General features: G+C 51.0%; 1 protein-coding gene across 1 annotated transcript; it reads left to right on the top strand.

Moving 5' to 3' along the window:
- The first annotated feature begins 1,223 nt into the window (after window positions 1-1,223).
- Window positions 1,224-20,091, top strand: CACNG1 (calcium voltage-gated channel auxiliary subunit gamma 1). Its single transcript, XM_060202409.1, has 4 exons — window positions 1,224-1,615; window positions 14,662-14,736; window positions 17,110-17,247; window positions 19,560-20,091. Exons 1-4 carry the CDS (start codon window positions 1,237-1,239, stop codon window positions 19,787-19,789), a joined length of 822 nt encoding a protein of 273 aa, XP_060058392.1. The 5' UTR covers window positions 1,224-1,236; the 3' UTR covers window positions 19,790-20,091.
- Window positions 20,092-22,079: the final 1,988 nt, after the last annotated feature.

Raw genomic sequence — 22,079 nt, 5'->3', positions numbered from 1 at the left:
AAACAATAAAAAAAAGGTTTGGGGGCCGGGTGGTAGCGCACAAAGCACAAGGACCCAAGCAAGGATCCCGGTTCGAGCCCCGGCTCCCCACCTGCAGGGGAGTCGCTTCACAGGTGGTGAAGCAGGTCTGCAGGTGCCTGTCTTTCTCTCCCCCCTCTCTGTTTTCCCCTCCTCTCTGTCTTAGTCAACAACAGCATCAATAACAGTAACAAATTCAACAAAATGGAAAAAAGTGGCCTCCAGGAGCAGTAGATTTGTAGTGTAGGCACCAAGCCCCAGCGATAACCCTGGAGGAAAAAAAAAAAAAAGAAGAACCTATCCTCATGTCAGTGTCAATAACTGTACTGTAAACCATCAAATCCCTCAATAAGTATAATAAAATGAGATTTACTGGCCCCCTGATGGCCCCACCAATGTTTCCTGGATCTGCCTCCCCAGAGCCCTTCCCCACTAGGGAAAGAAAGAGACAGGCTGGGAATATGGATCCACCTGCCAGCACCCATGTTCAGCAGGGAAGCAATGACAGAAGCCAGACCTTCCACCTTCTGCACCCCATAATGACCCTGAGTCCATACTCTCATACTCCCAGAGGGATAAAGAATAGGAAAGCTTCCAAGGCAGGGGATAGGGATATGGAATTCTTTTGGTGGGAATTGTGTGGAATTATACCCCTCTTATCCTATGGTCTTGTCAATACTTCCATTTTATGAATTAAAAATAAATAAAAGACTTACAGCCCCTGGAACTCTTATTCTGGACCCATTTGGAGGGGTGGAAAGAGCTCTGAAGAGGAAACATCATTCTCATGCGGGGCATAGTGCTGTCAGAAAACACTAAATCTTCCTGCAGTTTGGAGGAAGCAGTGGAACTCCAGCAGCCTGGCCCAGGGTTCCCCAGACCCAGAGGCTAAGTAGCCTCTCATCCCTCCCCGGGTGTGAAGGCAGAAGTCGCCACAGCCTGTGTCCTCCGGACCCCCGACCTGACGCAGCCATGCCCCTTTCTCCACCAGCCCAGAGCAGACAGACACCACCTACGGGGTGTCTGCCACCCCATCCTCTTCCCCTCCTCCTTGCCCAGGCATCCTGCCCTCCTCACCCCACATAGGGGACTTGGGGCTGTGCTGAGAGGGAAAGAAAACCCTGAAACCTGAGGCGAATCCTCTTGGGGACATCCGGCAAGCAGGCATTAATAGAAGCCTCCCGGGGCCCCGCCACGCCTGGGCAGCTGCTCAGCCCCATGCCATGCCCGAAGGCCACTCTGACTCCGCCAGACTTACTAAAATTAGCTCACACTCGGGCTCAGTGGCCACACTGCCACCCTGGCCTGGGGCCCCCAGCCCAGGAAGACGCTGCCCAGAGTAGCCATTTCCCCACGACCACCATGTCTCAGACACAGACACCGAAGGTCCGTGTGACCCTCTTCTGCATCCTGGTGGGCATCGTGCTGGCCGTTGTGGCCGTGGTGAGCGACCACTGGGCAGTGCTGAGCCCCAGGGTGGAGGGGCACAATGTCACCTGCCAGGTGGCCCACTTTGGCCTCTGGCGGATTTGCATCAAGCTTATCACCGTGGACGACAGCAAGGACAAGAGCTGTGGACCCATCACCCTGCCTGGGGGTAACGTACTCACCTGCACCGGCCTCTGCCTCCTGCCTGCTCCACCCCACTACTCAGGGAAAGGGGACAGGATTCCCCACCTCAGGGCACTGCCCAGCCCAGACCAGCCCTCTGAGCCCAGGGAAGATGATGGGAGTTGCATGAGGCCATGCTGCCAGCCAGAGCCAGACTGTGGAGTGAGGGCTTCTTTCTGTCTCCAGGAGTTGGGTTTTTTTTTTTTTTCTTTTTCTTTCTTTCTTCCTTTCTTTCTTTCTTCCTTCCTTTCCCTCTTTTCTTAATTTTTTAAAAATTATCTTTACTTATTTATTGGAGAGACAGCCAGAAATTGAGAGAGTTGGGGGATACAGAGACGGAAAGAGACAGAGAGACACCTGCAGCCCTGCTTCACCACTTGTGGAGCTTTCCCCCTGCAGGTGGGGACTGGGGGCTCAAACCCGGTTCCTTGTACAATGTAACGTGCATTCAATCAGGTGCACCACCACCCAGCCCCTCCAGGAGTTGCCATCTTACCAAGACTCTGGGCTCTTCACCCAAGAGTTCTGATGAGTTCTGGTGCTGCTCTAATGGCTCAGAAGGAGACTGTGGGTCTGTCTGCCAGACTAGGGGTAGCTGGCTGTGGTGGTCAGTGTTCTGGGTGTGCCAGCACACGCAGGTGGGCAGACTTGTACTCCAGGCACCATGTTGGAAAAAATAGTTCAAGAAGGGCTGGTGGTAGTGCACCTAGTTAAGTGCATGTTGTATAAGGACCCAGGTTCAAACCCTAGTGCCCCCACCTGCGGGGGGGACACATCATAAGTGGTGAAGCAGGTCTGCACATCTCTCCCTCTCCCTCCCTTTCTCCCTCCCTCTGTTTCCCCCTCCTCTCTCAATTTCTCTCTGTTCTATCCAATAAAATGGGGAAAAAATGGCTGCTGTGAGCAATACATTCATAATGTAGGCACCAAGCCCAAGTGATAACCATGGAGGGAGAGAGAGAGGAGGGAGGGAGGGAGAAAGGGAGGGAGAGAGAGAGAGAGAGAACATGGCTGAAGGTGAGCCCAATCCTCCTGCAGACCCTCTCTGAGTTCAGAGCCCTTAAGAGTTGCAAACAGTCCCCTTCCAATCTGCGTTGTTTTTGTTTTGCTCACTGGACAGTGACAGAAATTGAGGTGGAAGGGGGGGTGAGAAAAAAGAGAGAAAGAAACATCTGCATCCCTGTTTCCCAAGGCCAGGTGCACACCCTACCCACTCAGCTATCTCCCTGTGAACTTCACTGTCAAGTCCCCTACACCCTGCCGATGGGGACCAGGGGCTTGAACCTGGGTCCTTGAGCATAGTAAAATGTGCATTCAACTAGATGCACCACCACAGACCCCTCAGTTTGTATTTTTGTTTTTCCTTTTTGCCAGATCAGCACCTTGCTTGAGTCCACTGTCCCAGGGCTGCTTCTTTTTTTTTTTTTTTTTTTTTTATCTGAAAAAGAAAGACAGGGGAGTGGGGTTAAGCGTACATGGTGCAAAGTGCAAGGACCGGCACAAGGATCCCAGTTCGAGCCCCCCGGCTTCCCATCTGCAGGGGAGTCGCTTCACAGGCGGTGAAGCAGGTCTGCAGGTGTCTGTCTTTCTCTCCCCTTCTCTGTCTTCCCTTCCTCTCTCCATTTCTCTCTGTCCTATCCAACAACAATGACATCAATAACAACAGCAATAGTAACTACAACAAAAAAACAAGGGTAACAAAAGGAAATAAATATTAAAAAAAAAAAAAAAAAGACAGACAGGGCCGGGTGGTAGCACATCTGGTTGAGCCCACATGTTACAGGGCACAAGAACCCAGGTTCGAGCCCCCAGCCCCCAGCCCCCACCTGCAGGGGAAAAGCTTTTCGAGTGGTGAAGTAGGCGTCTCTGTCTTTCTCTCCCTCTCTAACTCCCCCTTCCCTCTTGATTTCAGGCTGTCCCTGCCCAATAAATAAAGATAATAAAAAAGAGAGGCAGACAGAGAGAAATCACAGCACCAGAACTCCTTCCAACGCCAGAGCATCTTCTGTCATATGCTAGGGCTCAGCCTGGGAGAGCGCAAGGCCAGGGGCACGCGCTACCCACTGAGCTATCTCTCTGGCCCTCCTGCTAGTTTAGCTGTGTTGCTTTCCTCTTTTGTAACTGAACCACACACTGGATGTGACTCCCTTGTCAAGATGACCCAGTGGCAGAGCGATTAGCACCCATCCTGAAGTGCAGAGCCCTCTATAATTTATAGCCAATAGAGCGTATGGGGCAGAAAGAGCCTTGTGCAGAGACTCAGAGACTTGGGTTCTAATCCATGACTGACTGCGGGGACGGGGATGGTAAGGAGGGCAAGCCAAGCACATCACAGCCTCTGCTTCCTCCCATAAGGTGGGGTGCTTGGTGCGGAGAGATGGTGTAGTGGTTACACAGAATGTCTTTAATGCCTGGGGCACCAAAGGTGACTGGTTCAATTCCCTGCACCACCATAAGCCAGCTCTTAGAAGTGGTCAGGCGAGAGAGGCGGGGTAGGACAAAAAGAAAAGAAAACAGACAGGAAGAAGGGAAGTAAACAGAAGGGGAGGGGAGGGGAGGGGAGAAGAGAGGAGAGGAGGGGAGGGGAGAGGAGAAGAGAGAAGTCTCCGGCTCCAAGCACTAACAATCGCAGCCTAGTGTGGCAGTGGGCCAGAGGAGTGTGCCCCGCCCTCCCTGGATTTCCAGCCCATTCTGTTAGCAGACCAGGTGTTCCATGGTCAGGGAAGTCAAGGTTCAGTTCCCAAATTGCCAGGCCAGGCAACACAGCAGCCCGAACACTGTTCCCACCCCACCCTGCCTCTCTCCTCCCTCTTCACTTCCCCAGAAACTTCTCTGCTTGCTCATGCCTCCTGAATACCCAGTGACCCGTGAATACCCAGCTGTCTGGGAAGCAGAGTCCCAGGGCCAAGGCTTTAACAAGCACAGACACATGCTTGACAGCTATCTCAGAGCTCAGTGGCCGTGGTCCTCGGCATAGCTGAGCCACGAACAGATGCAGCACCCAGCCAGCACGCAGGGCTGGGCAGGGCTGGGCAAGGCTGGGCAGGGCAGTAACCCTGGGGCCTGGCATGGGGACACAGTGTTATGGTCCTGCCCCCTGTCCACCTGTCCCTAGTGGCATCTGCCTTTGGATATCTGGAGGCCAGGGAGTAGACAGCCAAGTCTATACGTGGGAGGAAGTGACTGGCTAATGGTGGCTGGACTAGCCTCAGGGAACCAGCCGACAGGACTTGGCCTTGCACTCAGGAAGGCTCCCTTCCTGTCTACCTGCCCGAGTTTACCTGTCTCTCCACCTGTGTCACATGTCCCACACTCAGGAGCACTGCCTCCTCTAAGACAGGCTGCCAGATGGCATCTTCTCCTTAACCTTTCCTGCCCTTCTCACCATTCCTGGTCTTTGGAAAATCACTCCTTTCTGGAAAGACGAGTAGGGCTCACACATATACCTTCATGTATTACTACTACTAATAACAACAATAATAACAATTACTAACAATAAGAACAAATCCATGGGCAGGATCACCTACAAAATGCCAGGCATATATATACTTTATTTATTAATGAGAAACAAAGGAGGAGAGAAAAAGAACCAGGCATCACTCTGGTACATGTGCTGCTGGGGATCGAACTCAGGATCTCATGCTTGAGAGTCTGATGCTTTATCCACTGCACCACCTCCAGGACCATGATGCCAGGCAATAGAATTGTTTCTCTGTTTTTGGTTTATCTTCATGGGGGGGGGGGGGGGTCATGGCTTATAGTCAACAGTAAAATACAATAGTTGGTCCACGTGTAACATCTCTCAGTTTTCCGCAGAACACTCTAGCTCCTCACCTAGGTCCTCCAACATCATATTCCAGGACCTGAACACTCTGCCCCACCCCAGAGCCCTTTACTTTGGTGCAGTGCACCACACCCAGTCCAGGCTCCGCTTTGTGTTTTCACTTCTGTGCCGCGGACCACCACAGCAGATGAGCAGCAGGAGAGTCAGGGGTCTTGAAGGCAACCTCCCCGGTGGGTCAGGAGTCGGCGCGAGGGAGAACAGATAGACACCACACTCTATTCACTCTATTGGAGGGTGAATCTGGACTCATTTTAATAGTGAAACTGCATTAGCTTTTGTACTTTTTCAGGTTACATTCAGGTTACATAAACATCTAGCTCATAAGGAAGTAGCAATAAGCATCATAGTCTTGTGGCTTTGGCAGGCTACACGTCACTCCCCTATTACTATAAAGAATGGCACAATACTTAGTATCACCCTGTTCTCAGAGGAGGTCATTCTCAGAATTGTTTTTGACTTTTGCTGAAGGCTATTTCTATCATTAATCTCCTATGGGGGGCATACAGATCTTTGCCTAGTCGTAGGCCACTGCTCATCTAGATCTGGTAAAGTTTAACTATTAATCTTTCTTTGTTTCGATACGTCAACTTGTACCTGGGAGGCCTCAATCTCTGCATTCTTTCTTTGAGGGGCAGGTCATAACATGACTTGTTTTGTCCGTCTATGTTGACGCACCTTCCCCACTTTCATAATGTAACTTTCAAATATGCCCCTGTGTAAGGGAGAGGGGGTGCTTCTGACTCTCCATTCCCACCAGGCACTGCCAAAGTGTTATTAATCAGTTGTGACAGTATAATTATTTGTAACAATAATGGGGGGAGAATGCGTTGTCCCATTCTCGTTCCTGCCCAGCTTCCTTGAAGTCTGAATGCAGGTCCAGAGGAGATGACCCTGTTATGCTCCCTGGTGTTCGTGATGGGGCGCCACACTTCTGTTCTTATTTCTCAGCATCTGATGAGTGGGATCAGCCTGAGTGGAATTCTTGTTTATTATTTATTTCCTGAGAGAGATAAAGTGAGAAGAGCTGGGAACAGAGCAGCAGGCTGGCATGCACAGTGCCAGGGACCAGACATGGAACTCATACCTGCATGTCTAGTGCTCTGCCCACTACCGAGCATCCCAGGCCTCACCAAACACCATTCTCAGTATCTACTGTATACTAACTGTGGATACCATCCGGAAAAAAAAAATTGACAGAGCGAAAACCTCCAAAAATACCTTTTTCCATAAAAGCAATGAGGACATGGGCAAAGGTGGCCAGAAGCAACTTTTCCAGAACACCCAAAATCACCTTGGTCTGCAGTAATCCCACGAGAACGCATTCAAGAAAAACAGGTAAGTCTCAAGAATAACAGTACGGGGGTTAGGCGGTGGCGCAGCGGGTTAAGTGCAGGTGGCGCAAAGCGAAAGGACAGGCGTAAGGATCCCGGTTTGAGCCCCCAGCTCCCCACCTGCAGGGGAGTCGCTTCACAGGCGGTGAAGCAGGTCTGCAGGTGTCTGTCTTTCTCTCCCCCTCTCTGTCTTCCCCTCCTCTCTCCATTTCTCTCTGTCCTATCCAACAACGAACGACATCAACAATGGCAATAATAATAACCACAACGAGGCTACAACAACAAGGGCAACAAAAGGGGGGGGGGAATGGCCTCCAGGAGCGGTGGATTCATGGTGCAGGCACCGAGCCCAGCAATAACCCTGGAGAGAAAAAAAAAAAAAAAAGAATAACAGTGAGCTCAGCGGTGTCTTCACTTGCCCTGTTCTCATCCCCCGCCCCAGCTCTGTCACAGCTCTGAGACCACCCACCCGGGAGCCACCAGAGGGGCAGAGTTGGGCACCATCTCTCTCTAAGCCACATTATTGGAGCCTACTGTCATGCTTGAGACTCATCTGTTTTTCTTTTTTAAAAAAATATTTATTTATTTATTCCCTTGTTGTTGCCCTTGTTGTTTTATTGTTGTAGTTATTATTGATGTCGTTCATTGTTGGATAGGACAGAGAGAAATGGAGAGAGAAGGGGGAACAGAGAGGGGGAGAGAAAGACAGACACCTGCAGACCTGCTTCACCGCCTGTGAAGTGACTCCCCTGCAGGTGGGGAGCCGGGGGCTCGAACCGGGATCCTTACGCCAGTCCTTGCGCTTTGCGCCACATGCGCTTAACCAGCTGCACTACCGCCCAACTCCCTCATCTGTTTTTCTTGAATACGTTCTCGCGGGATTACTTCAGACCAAGGTGATACTGAGAGTTCTGGAAAAGTTGCTTCTGGCCACCTTTGCCCATGTTCTCATTGCTTTTATGGAAAAAGGTATTTTTGGAAGTTTTCACTCTGTCAATTTTTTTTTTTCCGGATGGTATCCACAGTTAGTATACAGTAGACACTGAGATCTGCCCAGTAGCTCCCAGAGGCCATCACTTGCCAGGTGTTCTGAGTTTGACCAGACTCTGAGCCTAGCCAGTGGGAACAGTCATTTTTCTCAGGTGGTATTTGGCAAAAACAATTAGCGATAATTATTTGACATCAAGACTGCCAGAGGCAGTTGATAACACTGATAAGCTAATTAAAAAGCTAGGGAGTGAGCATTGCATGGGGGCTTGGGAGAGCTCTGAAATATCCTGCAATCGAGATGGCTGTGTGCGCTGCACTCAGACCCAGGCAAGGGCCACACTCTCGCCTTGGCTGACTAGCCTTCAGGCTGTGAGCAAGCAAGCAGGTGGCTCAGAGGCACAAGCTGATAGCTGAGCGCAGAGTCCTGCAGGGATGCCTGAGAGCTGTGTTGGTGCCAAGCATTCTATTTTAAACATTTATTTATTTATTTATTCCCTTTAGTTGTCCTTGTTGTTTTATTGTTGTAGTTATTATTGTTGCTATTGATATCGTCATTGTTGTTGGATAGGACAGAGAGAAATGAAGAGAGGAGGGGAAGACAGAGAGGGGGAGAGAAAGACAGACACCTGCAGACCTGCTTCACCGCCTGGGAAGCGACTCCCCTGCAGGTGGGGAGCCGGGGGCTCAAACCAGGATCCTTAGGCCGGTCCTTGCGCTTTGCACCACGTGTGCTTAACCCACTGTGCTACTGCCTGACTCCCGGTATCGAGCATTTTAAGAAACCTTGTGAGCTGACTACCAAACTGAGTAAGAGACAGCCATGCAGGACAAAGTACACAGCTTTTCCAAAACTGACTCAGAAAAAAAGACTCAAACACAGACAGCAGTGGGAACACTGATTTCCAAAGTCGTCTATGTTACAGTTTAAATGGTGCCATTTTCAACAACAGAAAGTTATGTTGTGTGAAGAATGAAAAATCTTTGGCTTAGGGATAGGTAGGGGAACTTGGCCCAGATAAAGTGTGTGAGGGGAAGGCCCTGAGGAAGTCCAGATATTGGACTTACTAGACAGAGACTTTGAATGAGTTAGTTTAAACACAGAAGAAGCCAGGCCTACAGAACGGAAACGCAGATAGCGAAGTTGTCTCGGGAAGCAGAGGTGACCCGCAGCAGTGCTAGGAGCTCTGGGCCCTCCCCCATTGGCCTAGCTCTGCTGCGGGCTCGTGGGGAATCCAAGCTCTGTGTTTCTAGTTTTGTCTGTTTTGGTAATAATGTCTAGCCAGGGCAATCACAAACCCCAACGGTCTAAAAACGAAGTTAGTCAATCCTCAGAAATGTGGTAAACCCAGCATTTGATTTGAGCTGGGCTTAGGTGGCAGATAGCCACCATTGTGGCTAAGGGTGTGACACACAAAGCCAGGGCTGCTATCCAGTTTCAGAGAACTACACCAGGGCTGGGAGACAGCATAATGGTTATGCAGACTGACTTCCACGCCTAAGGCTCTGAGTTCCCAGTTCAATCTCCATAAGTCAGAGCTGAGCAGGGCTCTGCAAAAAATAAATGAATAAATAAATAAACTAGACCAGAGGGCCCATATGACTCCAGGCTGAGCACACAGGAGCCTTGCTCTGACTATAAGACACACAGAGCACACTATAAGAGCACTATAAGAGCACACAGAGCACACAGAGCCTTGCTCTGACTATAAGAACAGCCCGTATGGGGCTGGGAGTATGGATCGACCAGTCAACACCCATGTTCAGCGGGGAAGCAATTACATTCTGCATCCCACAATGACCCTGGGTCCATGCTCCCAGAGGGATAGAGAATAGGAAAGCTATCAGGGGAGGGGATGGGACACAGAGTTCTGGTGGTGAGAATTGTGTGGAGTTGTGCCCCTCTTATCCTATGGTCTTGTCAGTGTTTCCACTTTATAAATAAATAAATTTTAGACGAAGAAGAGGAGGAGGAGGAGGAACAGCCTGTATGGCTAAGGGAGCCCTGACCACTGGGTTCTGGTTGATGCAGAAATATTCAGCAGCGCTTTGTTGGTTACGCAACACCAAAGGGCCCAGGGCTTGAGGAGTCCGGAAGAATGTTTACCTCCCTCCTCCTTGCACTGATGCTACGGATGTCTTCTCCATTCCTGAGAAAGCTCTTGATGCTTCAGGCCCTGGAGGATCTGTTCTCAGTCCAACTCTCTCATCCTGCATGGAACTGAACTTCATGAGGGCATGCAGTGGTGTACCTGGTTAAGCACACATAGTACTAAACGCAAGGACCCCAACAAGGATCTGAGTTCGAGCCCCCAGCTCCCCACCTGCTGAAGGGGGACACACTTTACAAGCAGTGAGGCAGATCTGCAGGTGTCTCTTTGTCTTTCTCCCTCTCTGTCTCCCTTTCCTCTCTCAACCTCTCTCTGTCCTTTCCAATAAAATGGGGGAAATGGGCTGCAGGAGCAGTGGAGTCATAGTGCTGACACCGAGCCCCAGAGAGAACCCCTGGAGGAAAACAAACAGACAAACAAAGGATCAAAGGAATTTGCAGAGCACCACCCTCTGGCTGAGGGTCCAAAGCAGCTTCTTCTGCGCAGTGAAGGGGCTGGAGTTAGTCCACTGAGGCAAGTCTGGCTGCTATAAGCTCTGTGCAAAGTCATGGGGCTGGGGGGGACATGAGAAGGGCAGAAACAAGCAAGCTCAGAAGCACAGGCTTCTACAGAGAACTAACTCTCCCCGCCCACTCCTCCGGCCTCCACAGCCCACTTCGGATGTCATTTCTTTTTCCATGTCCCTGGTGGGCTGTTTACCCAGGTGTCCTCCAGATGCAAGGGCAGGACCCTGGACAATTCTTGAATGACACTGACCAAGGCCAGGTTTTCATTATTCTTGTTGTTTGTAAGTAGGCTTTATTTTATTTATTTATTTTCCATTTTTATTGGATCAGACAGAGAGAAATTGAGAGAGGAGGGGGAGGTAGAGAGGGAAAGACAGACACCTGTAGACCTGCCTCATCGCTTGTGAAGCGACCCCACCCCACTCCTGTTGCAGATGGGGAGCCGGGGGCTTGAACTGGGATTCTTGCGTGGGTCCACTGAGTAGCCCCCCAATGCCAGCTTTAAGTTGTCCTGAGTTCTCTGTGCCTCTTCCCGGAAGAGCTGCCAGCAGCCAGCAAGAGCTAAGTGGCCTCCCAGAGGCAGCCACAGAGCACTGGAGCAAAGGTTTCTCAGGTGCAGGACAGAAGACATTGACTCTGGTGCTAGTCAGCAGAGCACACATGGTACTAAGCGCAAGGTCCCAGGTTCAAGCCCCTGCTCCCCACCAACAGAGGGGAAACTTCACAAGCTGTGAAGCAGGTCTGCAGGTGTCTCTCTCCCTCTCAATCTCCCCCTTCCCACTCAATTTCTCTCTGTCCTGTCCAATAAAATGGAAGAAAATGGGGTGGATTCGTAGTGACACACTGAGCCCCAGTGATAACCGTGGAGGCAAAAAAAGGAAAAAGAATGGAAGGAAGGAATGAAGGAAGATAGGAAGACGGGAGTCAGGCGGTAGGGCAGTGGGTTAAGCGCAGGTGGCGCAAAGCACAAGGACCAGGATGAGGATCCCGGTTCGAGCCCCCAGCTCCCCACCTGCAGGGGAGTCGCTTCACAGGCGGTGAAGCAGGTCTGCAGGTGTCTGTCTTTCTCTCCCCCTCTCTGTCTTCCCTTCCTCTCTCAATTTCTCTCTGTCCTGTCCAACAACGACAGCAATAACAACAAGGATGATAAATAAGGGTAACAAAAGGGAAAAAATTAAAAAGAAAGAAAGAAAGAGATTGACACTTCTCCTATGCTAAGTCCGAGAGAGAGGTGTGGTTGGCCCATCAAACCCTGAGGTCAAGCACACAGAGAGAAAACAGACTCCCAGGTGCCCGAGGGTGAGAGCATCTCACAGGAGACAGCAGAGAAGGGGGTGACACTGAACCCAAGCCAGGGTAGAGCAAAAGTCCCCCCAGAGCTGAGAGGCTGGCTGCCCCAGACGCACTGCCCCCGTGGCGTGAGAGGAGGAGGCAGCTTTTCCTCACAGCACTGCTGGCAGTAGTTCTCCAGGATGAAGCCTGGTGTTTACGGTGGAGGTGACCATGCAGGAAAAACCACCAAGCCAGCCTTGGCCAGGCCCGATGGGCCCTGAATTTGAGGACCTGCCTCCCAAAGCCTTTTAACTCACGGATTGTGCGTAGTCAGGAAGGTAGTTGACCATGAAATACACTCGAGTTCGGCCAGTTCTTTTTCAGAGGGTTTTCAATGACAATGGAAATTGGCCTTTGTCCAGAGGGAGACACGTGAAGGTGAACGGCACAGCTCGGGCCAGTGGGAAGCAGGGATTCAAGAGAGTCAATGATGAATAGCCCAGCAAACAAGAGAGCTTTGCATCATGCTTTAAAATAGCACTGGAAGGAGGAAGAGGGAGAGAGGGAGAGGGAGAGGGAGGAGAGGGAGAGAGGGGGGAGGGGAGGGGGAGAGAGGGAGAGGAAGAGGGAGAAAGGGAGAGAGGGAGAGGTAGGGAGAAAGGGAGAAGAGGGAGAGGGGGAGAGAGAGGGAAAGGAAGGGAGAAGGAGAAGTGGAGGGGAGAAGAGGAAAGGGAGAGGAAGGGAGAGGAGGGAGAGAAAGGGAGAGGGAGAGGAGGGAGAGGGAGAGGAGGGAGAGGGAGAGGAGGGGAGAGGGAGAGAGAGGGGAGCAACCGCAATGCCGGCACCACCACTGGCAGGCTGATACCCCAGGTAACTCAGTTCAGAAGGAAAGTGATTCCAATGTAGAATCTCAGGGAAGACTGTTTACCTTCAGTGGCGGCGACTAAGTCTGGTCCACCTGCAGGAATCTGTCTCTTACTCAGCTGTGGAGGATACTCAGGAACCCCTGACCTTGGGGGAAGAGCTCACGGGCTCAACAACAGACAGCCTGGGTCAGAGAGCAGCTCACCTGCCTCCACAAAGACCGTGGGCTCGGCAGCCTACGAAGAAAGTGGGTCAGAGGGAGCCTGGAGGTGAGAGATAAGATAAGAATCCAGGGGTGGGGGAAGATAGTATAATGGTCATGCAAAGAAATTCTCATGCCTGAGGCTCCAAAAGTCCCAGGTTCAATCCCCCTGTGCCACCATACACCAGAATTGAGCAGTGCTCTGGTAAATAAATCAATCAATCAATCCAAGCAGAACTGGTTTTGACTGTGAGAGCTGAACCTAACAGAGAAAGGGAGTAAGTTAATGAAGGGTTTCACTGATTAAAAATAAATAAATATATAAAAGTAGACTTTGAATCCCTCAATAAAATTAGGTTGAAAAAAAAAAAAAGCAACCTAACTAAGAAGAAATATAAAATAACCCATAACCTGCTTCCTAGCCATATTGAATACACAATAAAACTATCCTTTGATTCTATAGTATGTTTGGTTGTGGGAGAGACTGAAGGGGAATGTGGGAGAATGGCCAGGCAGTGGCGCACCTGGTTAAATGCTCACATTACAGTGCACAAATACCCAGGTTCAAGCCCCTGCTCCCCTCCTGCAGGAGGAAAGCTTCACGAGTGGTGAAGCAGGGCTGCAGGTGTCTCTGTCTCTCTCCCTCTACCTCTCCCCCACCCCTCTCAATTTCTCTCTGTCGCTATCCAATAATAAATAAAATAATTATTTTTAAGTGTTTTTTATTATTTTTTTATTATTTTTAAGAGAGAGTGGAATGACATCTGCGATTCTAATGCATGTCCTTGTTCTGATCGTTCCGTCTGCCTCAAGCAAACACTGGCTTTTGGGCCTGCTGTCCACAGGTCAGCCAACGTCTCCCTAATACACACCAGCGGGGCCAAACATCTCTCCAGGGAGGTCTTGTCTGGGCTGCACCACTAGTATGGGGGCTCCAGTGAGAAGACGGGGTCTTGCAACCCAGTCTATCCAAATGTCCCCTTCAGAAAAGATCTTTCTGGGTCACTTGAAGGGCCTGGAGTAGGGCTTCTCAATCTGGCCAAGTACCAGAATCTCCCGGAAGCTTCTGAACAACACTGTCTGCTGTCAGGTGGATCCAATGAACCATCTGACCTGGAAGCAGGTTTGGAGGGGCTGGGAGCAGTGCCCCAGGTTGAGCACACACTCTGCAGTGCGCAAGGACCTGGGTTTGAGCTCCCAGGTTTGTCGAGGGGAAGCTTTTTGAGTGGTCAAGGTGGTGTTGCAGGTGTCTCTCTCTGTCTCTCTCCCTCTGCTCTCTCAGTGTCTCTGCCTCTATCCATTAATAAATAAAGACATTTTTAAAAGAAAGAAAGAGGTGTGGATGCCCATTTCTCCACCTCAGCACTGCCGACAGACAACTGGCATGAGGCAGGAGGGGCGGTGACTGCTGGGTCACTCCAGTCTGCAGCAGTTCTGTCCTGGGTCTCCTTGGATATTTAATACTATTCCTGGTCTCTGTCCTCTGGACACCAGTCGCATCCCTGCCCAGTCGTGACACCAAACCGCGTCTTCAGACATTGCCCCAAGTCCCCTAGGAGCAGAATCGGCTTCAGTGAAGGGCCACTCAGTGGCCTTGAGTGGGCCACACACCTTGCACCCGGGACAAATGACCTGAGGGCTGAGCCCCTTGAAGCCTGTCGGCCGGCTGGGCTCAGTGTCCACAGAGCTGCTCTCTGTGACACCCTCTCTTCCCCAGCTCTGAGTCAAATCCCCTGACGTTACGAAAATTTCAGCCCAAGGTGCAGGGAAAGATGTGGAGCTTGGTCCAGATGGGGGTTGGGGAGGAGAACCAGCTGGAGGCCCCTACACACCTGCCCCCAGAAAGGGTGGCCCTCACCTTCCCTCTCTGTTTCTGCCCAAGTGCCCAGCTCATGACTATTTCCCTTCTCTACAGAGCAAAACTGTTCCTACTTCAGACATTTGAATCCAGGTGAGAGCTCAGAGATCTTCGAAGTCACCACTCAGAAAGGTGAGCCGGGGTGGGGGGGGCGGGCAACCTGGTTAAGCACACACTACAGCGCACAAGGACCCGGGTTCAAGCCCCTGGTTCCCACCTGCAAAGGGAAAGCTTCACAAGTGGTGAAGCAGGGCTGCAGGTGTCTCTCTCTCTCTCTCCATCTCTGCCTCCCCCTCCCCTCAGTTTCTCCCTGTCTCTATCAAATAAATAAACAGAAAGAAAGAAAGAAAGAAAGAAAGAAAGAAAGAAATAAACAGAAAGAAAGAAAGAAAGAAAGAAAGAAAGAAAGAAAGAAAGAAAGAAAGGAAGAAAGGAAGAAAGAAAGGGAGGTGAGCCTGGGTGGAAGGCGGGGGGACAGGGTGCAGGGGATGAGAAGTGGCTCCCTGCGCAGCTGAGGCAGAAAATCATCAGGAACAAGAGCCCTGACTCCCCGCTCTTGGTGATAAGCAGCCCGTCCTGATGGTGTCTGTAGCCCTCTGCTCCGGGGACCTCCTCGACACTCTGACCCTCAGCATCTGGGGCCTCCACTCCTCAGGGCTCGAGTGTCTGAGAAAGAGATGTCTCCCAGTGGACTCCTGGACTGCACCGGAATGCGTTTCCCCACGGAGCCCCAGGGAGGCTGCCGGGTTAGGCTCTCCGAAACTGGAACGCGGTCTCTGAGTCCCTGGGACGCTTGTCAGGCTCGTGGCTCCGAGTGTGTGGGGGACTGCAGTTCCCGCTTCGAGGAGAGTGTGGATGTGAGGGTCCAAGGACACATACATCTGTCACACCGCACAGACCCACAGCTGTACATCTGGCTGCAGGTGTGGCAGTGAGAACATGGCACATGGACGAGTCCCCCCCGCACACACAGACGCCTACACAGTGCTCTGTAGCAAGGCTTCAGCCTCAGTCCACTCCCAGCCCAAGCACTGCCCTTGACCCTGATCTTGCTCAGAAAGGCCGGCAGCTCCACGCCGTCCACCCCTCACAGGGGAGCACTGCCACGGCCTGCTCTGGGTGTCCTAGGCCAGGTCACCCTCCCAGCCTCGCCCCTTGTCCTGTGCAACCCTGTGTGAGACCCTTGGGCTCTCCGGCCCTCAGTTTCCTCACCTGTGAAAATGGGATAATAAGCACGTCTCGAGGCCAGGGAGAGAGCACGTGAATGCCAGAAGTCCCAGGTTTGATCCCTGGTGTCACCAATAGCCAGAGGTCAGTGGTGCTCTGGTTGGTGTCACCAATAGCCAGAGGTCAGTGGTGCTCTGGTCAGAGGCATTTTTCATTTTTTTTAATCAGAGCACTGCTTAGCTCTGGCTTGGGGGGGACCAGGGGTTGAAGCTGGGACCTCAAAGCCTCAGGTATGGGAGTTTGTTGCATAACCACTGTACTATCTCTAGCACCCAGAACAATTTTTAATAAGTTAATTAAGAAATACAGAGGATCTCACTCTCAGGCAGAAGTTGAAAAACAAGATCAGAAAAGAAAACACAAGTAGACAAGTACAATCTGAACTGGAATTGGCGTATTGCACCAAAGTAAAAGATTCTGGGGTGGGTGAGGGGGAGAATACAGATCCAAGAAGGATGACAGAGGACCTAGTGGGGGTTGTATTGTTATATGGAAAACTGGGAAATGTTATGAATGTACAAACTATTGTATTTACTGTCAAATGTAAAACATTAATTCCCCAATAAAGAAATCAAAAAATATAAAGAAGGGGCAGGGGAAGATAGCATAATGGTGGTGCAAAGAGACCCTTATGCATGATGTTCCAAACCCCAGGTTTAATACCCAGCAATACCATAAACTAGAGCTGAGCAGGGGTCTGATAAAAAAAAAAAAAGAGAGAGAGAGGGAGAGAGAGAGAGAGAGAGAGAGACAGCATAATGGTTATGCAAAGAGACTTTCTTGCCTGAGGCTCCAAAGTCCCAGGTTCAATTCCCTGCACCAGAACTGAGCAGTGCTCTGCTAAAAAAAAGAAAGAGAGGGACCATGTGGTGGCTCACCTGATTGAGCACACATGTTACAGGGCACAAGGATCCAAGTTCAAGTCCCTGGTCCTCACCTGCAGGGGGAAAGCTTCACAAGTAGTGAAGCAGGGTTGCAGGCGTCTCTCTCCCTCTCTATCTCCCCCTTCCTCTCAATGTCTAACTATCTCTATCCAATAAATAAATAAAGATAATTAAAAATATTTTTTAAAAAAGAGAAAGAGGAAGAAAGAAAGAGGAAAGGAAAGGAATGGGAAGGGAAGGGAAAAAGGAAAGGAAAAGAAAAGAAAAGAAAAGAAAGGAAAGGAAGGGAAAAGATATAAATAAGATATCACCTCCCTGACTGGAGGCACAGCCAGGCCAGCCAAGTGCCCCAGGCTGAGGCCTGCAGGTGTGACTCTCCCCTCGTCCCTTACAGATTACAGCATCTCTGCGGCCGCCCTCGCCCTCCTCAGCCTGTGCTTCGCCCTCCTGGGTTCTGCCTGTGTGCTCCTGTCCTGCAGGAAGCGGCGAGACTACCTGCTGAGACCTGCTGCCATGTTCTACACTTTTGCAGGTGGGAGGGGGCGGGCTCCTCCCAGGGCTGGGTTGGGGGTTACCCCATCACGGGGCTTGCTATGGCCCCATATTCCTGCCTGTGTGGGGGGGGGTATGGGGTGGGGGTGTCGAGAGGCAGGGGTGCCCTAGTTACTGGAAATGTGCATCCAGGCATGTGCTGGGTTAGAACCGCAGCCGTTCTGAGCTGGCAGATCTTGGTGGTTTCTTCATTTCTCAAACCAAATCCCCAGGGCAGTGCAGGCAATGCTAACCACAGATGAAACTTAAGTTAACCAGCAAGACAGCTGGTGGGGGGTGGCGGGGGGCACTGGCGCATGGGTTAAGCGTACACAGTACTGTCGGGCTGAGCTTCACTGACGGGAGACAGACGACCAGGGACTCATGGTTGAGCTGTACGCAGTATCTTTTTATTCATGCAGGATGCAGCGCAATCTATACCAAGCTAGACTAAACTAACAACTAACTAAGCTAGACTAAACTAACAACTAACTAAAACGAACAATGTTGTCTTTATATATACTTCCTAAGTAGGGTGTGAACAGGATGTGACGCAGAGAGGGTGGAGAGAAAAGTGACTGGTGAAAATCAGGGTGTGACAAGGAGAGGATCAGGGTGTGTCAAGGAGAGGGGGTGGAGCAGGCGAGAATTCTACCACTAAACCACCAATGCCCTGGAGGGAAGGTGGTGCTTTATGTAAATGTAAAAGTGATTTATGTAAATAGACAGCAGTGGTTATGTAAATAGAACACAGAGGTTATGTAAATAGAATGCAGTGTTAAGCAGGGGGGATTTAAACCAAATGAAACAGAAGGGGTTTTTAAAAGCAGAATTAGAAGATACCAACACAGTACTAGGCACAAGGACCCACACTAGGGTCCTGGTTCGAGCCCCCGGGTCCCCTCCTGCAGGGGAGGTTCTTCACAGGCGGTGAAGCAGGTCTGCAGGTGTCTATCTTTCTCCATCTCTGTCTCTCCCTCCTCTCTCCATTTTCTCTCTGTCTAATAAAATGGAAAAAATGGCCACCAAGAACAATGTATTTTTACTGAGCCCCAGTGATAACCCAGGAAGGGGGGGGTCACCTGGAGAGTGTATCTGTTTTGTCATGTGCAGAAGCCAAGTCTGAGCCCAGACCCTCTGTATTGGAGGAAGCTTTGGACGTGAGATGTCTGTCCCCATCTCCCCCATTTCATCTCTCTCTACTTAAGTGAGTCAGTGCAGAGCAATGCAGTCTGATGATAACAAATTAATTGATTAATTTTAAAAATACTTTTTAAAGGGCCTTGAGAAATACTGGGTTGTCAGAAAAGTCATGATGCATTTTTGCATAGAAAAATACATCATGGGAGTCGGGCGGTACCACAGGAGGTTAAGCGCAGGTGGCACAAAGCGTGAGGACTGGAGTAAGGATCCCGGTTTGAGCCCCCTGTTCCCCACCTGCAGGGGAGTCGCTTCACAGGCGGTGAAGCAGGTCTGCAGGTGTCTGTCTTTCTCTCCCCCTCTCAGTCTTCCCCTCCTCTCTCCATTTCTCTCTGTCCTATCCAACAATGATGACATCAATAACAACATAATAATAACTACAACAACAATGAAAACCAACAAGGGCAACAAAAGGGAATAAATAAATATTTTATATATATATATATATATCTTTAAAAAGACAAGCTTTTCTGAAGGACTAACAGGTTGTACAGGGGCAGGGGCTGGAGTATTTTTTTTAATCTTTATTTATTGGATTGAGACAGCCAGAAATCTAGAGGGAGGGGAGTGATAGGGAGAGAGTCAGACAGACATCTGTAGCCCTGCTTCAACCCCCTGTATGTAAAGCTTTCCCCCTACAGGTGGGGACCAGGGGCTCGAACCCGGGTCCTTGCGCTCAACTAGGTGTACCACCACCCAGCCCCTGATGTTTTTTTTTTAAATATTTATTTATTTATTTCCTTTTTGTTGCCCTTGTTCTTTTTATTGTTGTTGTCATTATTATTGATGTTGATGTTGTTGGATAGGACAGAGAGAAATGGAGAGAGGAGGGGAAGACAGAGAGAGGGAGAGAAAGACAGACACCTGCAGACCTGCTTCACCGCCTGGGAAGCGACTCACCTGCAGGTGGGGAGCCGGGGTTCGAACCGGGACCCTCACGCTGGTCCCTGAGCTTTGCGCCACATGCGCTTAACCCGCTGTGCTACCGCCCGATCCCAAAGGGCTGGAGCAGTTTTGCCCCCAGGTGAGGTCCTGCGGTTCCCCCTGGGGTGGCCGCAGGTGGCAGGGAGCTACCCCTGCCCTCAGAGCTGCTCTGGACACCCCCCCCCCCAGGCCTCTGCCTCTTCGTCTCTGTGGAGGTGATGCGCCAGTCGGTGCAGCGCGTGGTTGACAGCGAGGACTCCGCCCGGGTGCAGCCGCGCTTCTCCTGGGCCTTCGCCTGCGCCTGTGCCGCCTTCGTCCTGCTCTTTCTGGGCGGCCTGGCGCTCCTGCTCGCCTCCCTGCCTCGGATGCCCCGGAACCCCTGGGAATCCTGCATGGACGCCACGGAGCAGGAGCGCTAGGCCTCTGTGACTCGGGGCCTTCCCCGGGGGGAGCCAGCCCAGCCGGCAGTGTTGGCATCTGTCCCCTCTGCTTCCTGAACCTGCCCCTCCAAGCACAGGGCCCTTTCAAGCACTCTTCTGGCCAAGGGACAAAAATGCAGGCCTTCCCCACCTGCAGGGGAGTCGCTTCACAGGCGGTGAAGCAGGTCTGCAGGTGTCTGTCTTTCTCTCCCCCTCTCTGTCTTCCCCTCCTCTCTCCATGTCTCTCTGTCCTAGCCAACAATGACGACATCAATAACAACAATAACGACAACCACAACAGAAAACAACAAGGGCAACAAAAGGGAAAATAAATAAATAAATATTAATTTTTTTTTTTTAATGCAGGCCTGTCCCGGGGGTGGGGGAAGAGGCGGGGCCTGCAGGTGTGCAGGTGTGCAGGTGTGAAGCTGAAGCAGCCTGGCCTCCCCTCCCCCGCGGGGGCTGGAAACATCCCGGGCCACCAGCTGCCTGTGCCTAGCCGGCTCCAGCTGTCCCAGTCGCCGCATAGGGACACGCCGTCCTGGCTCATTGTCCAGCCCTGGGCGCCCGCCTGTGTGAACCGCCAGCCCGAGTTCCTTCCCGGTGACAAGATACATCCTTCCGTGTGATGGATGTGTGGGGCCTTGGCTCCTGAGAGGCCTGAGCAGCATTTATAACTAGCTATAGGATCTGACTGTGGCTTGAAATAAAAGCTCTTTGAAACAGATGTTCTCCTTGTGCCTAGATACAAAGTGCTGGGGGCCGGGGGGGGGGGGGGGGTCCTGCTTACTGAAACGGAGAGGTTCTGAATTCTATCTTTTATCTCTGGGGAAGAGGGGTCCTGCTTACTGAAACGGAGAGGTTCTGAATTCTATCTTTTATCTCTGGGCCCTGGGACTTTTTTTTTCCCCTCTCTCAGAAAAGAAACCAGAGACTGTTTGATTAAGCAAGGGTGTTAAAAATAAGGAGGGGTAAGTCCTATGGTGCCTGCTGGCCTGGAGAGGCAACAGGCAGCAGGGCCAAGGGTGTCCGGTATCCCATGCTAGAGTTCAGGTGCAAGGAACACTGGCAAGCAGGCTTTGGCAGGTAGGCCCAGAGGCCACACAAATGCCATCACTGACACTCTTCTGCCTCCCCAGGCCCCTGCACTCACCCAGCCCTTGCAGCTGGCAAGGCCGATCTCGCAGGCCGAGAAACCCTGATACGGCCTCCCAGAGGCCCGAGTGAGAGGCTTCTTGATGGCAGTCCTGCTGCTATTGTACACTCTCCCCACAAGCTAAAGACAGTCTTCATGATTTTCTTCTTTTTATAACATTTTTATTATCTTTATTTATTTTTACTGATTGGATAGAGACAGCCAGAAATCGAGAGGGAAGGGAGAGCTAGAAAGGGAGAGAGACACTTCCAACATGGCTTCACCACTTGTGAAGTGTCTCCCCACCCCCCCACCCCCCGCAGGTGGTGAGTGGTGGCTTGAACCCAGGTCCTTGCACACTGTAATGTGTGCGTTCAACCAGGTGTGCTATTGTCTGGCTCCTTCATGACTTTTTAAAGGACTTCCTGGTTTCTTATTTGCTCTGTCAGAGGCAGAGTGAGACTGACACCCAATCACTTGCAGGACCAGTGCCCTCACACACAAGCCACGCTCCACCCCCTGAACCGCTGCCCTGGGTACTGGGTTATGCTGCTGCTATTTATTTGTTGGTTTTTTTTTTTTTTTGCCACTTTTCAATGATTTGTAAAGAGTCAAAAGAAGAAGGGCACTGCATCACTTCTGAAAATTATATGAAATTGGAAGCTAGACAGTGGTGCACCCGGTTAAGTGCAAGGACCTGAGTTTGAGCCCCCACTTCCCACCTGTGGGGGAGGCTTCACAAGTGGTGAAGCAAGTCTGCAGGTGTCTTTCCCCCTCTCCATCTCCCCTTCTCATCTCAATTTCTCTCTGTCCTATACAATAAAATGGAGAGAAGGAAAAAAAAAAAAAAAAGGAAAAACTGGCTGCCAAGAGCTGAGGATTCGTAGTGCCGGCACCAAGCCCTGGAGACTGGAAGCAAAAATAATAAATCAATAAATACTGAAATCCAATTTCCATTTAATGGAGTTATCGGAGGGAAACATAGTCACTAGATAAAGTGGTGAGGACAAATATTAAGCAGAAATAACTGTTAGAGTGGACAGAACACAGCTCTGACTTGCCCAGAGGTGACTGGGAGTTCACAGGGAGGGGAGGAGTCGTGCCGGCTCTTTAGAGTCAGAGAAGTACCGGACTCCAGAAAGCAGGAAGGGAGAA

This window comes from Erinaceus europaeus, chromosome 12, assembly GCF_950295315.1.
Source record: "Erinaceus europaeus chromosome 12, mEriEur2.1, whole genome shotgun sequence".
NCBI classification, from domain to species: Eukaryota; Metazoa; Chordata; class Mammalia; order Eulipotyphla; family Erinaceidae; genus Erinaceus; species Erinaceus europaeus.
This window is presented reverse-complemented; position numbering and strand designations above follow the sequence as displayed.

Excerpts from the sequence above, each read along its gene's own strand:
- CACNG1 (XM_060202409.1), top strand. The coding sequence starts at position 1,237 with ATGCCATGCCCGAAGGCCACTCTGACTCCGCCAGACTTACTAAAATTA. Across the intron at positions 1,616-14,661 it reads ACCCATCACCCTGCCTGGGG|AGCAAAACTGTTCCTACTTC; the intron begins GTAACGTACTCA and ends CCTTCTCTACAG. Across the intron at positions 14,737-17,109 it reads CGAAGTCACCACTCAGAAAG|ATTACAGCATCTCTGCGGCC; the intron begins GTGAGCCGGGGT and ends CGTCCCTTACAG.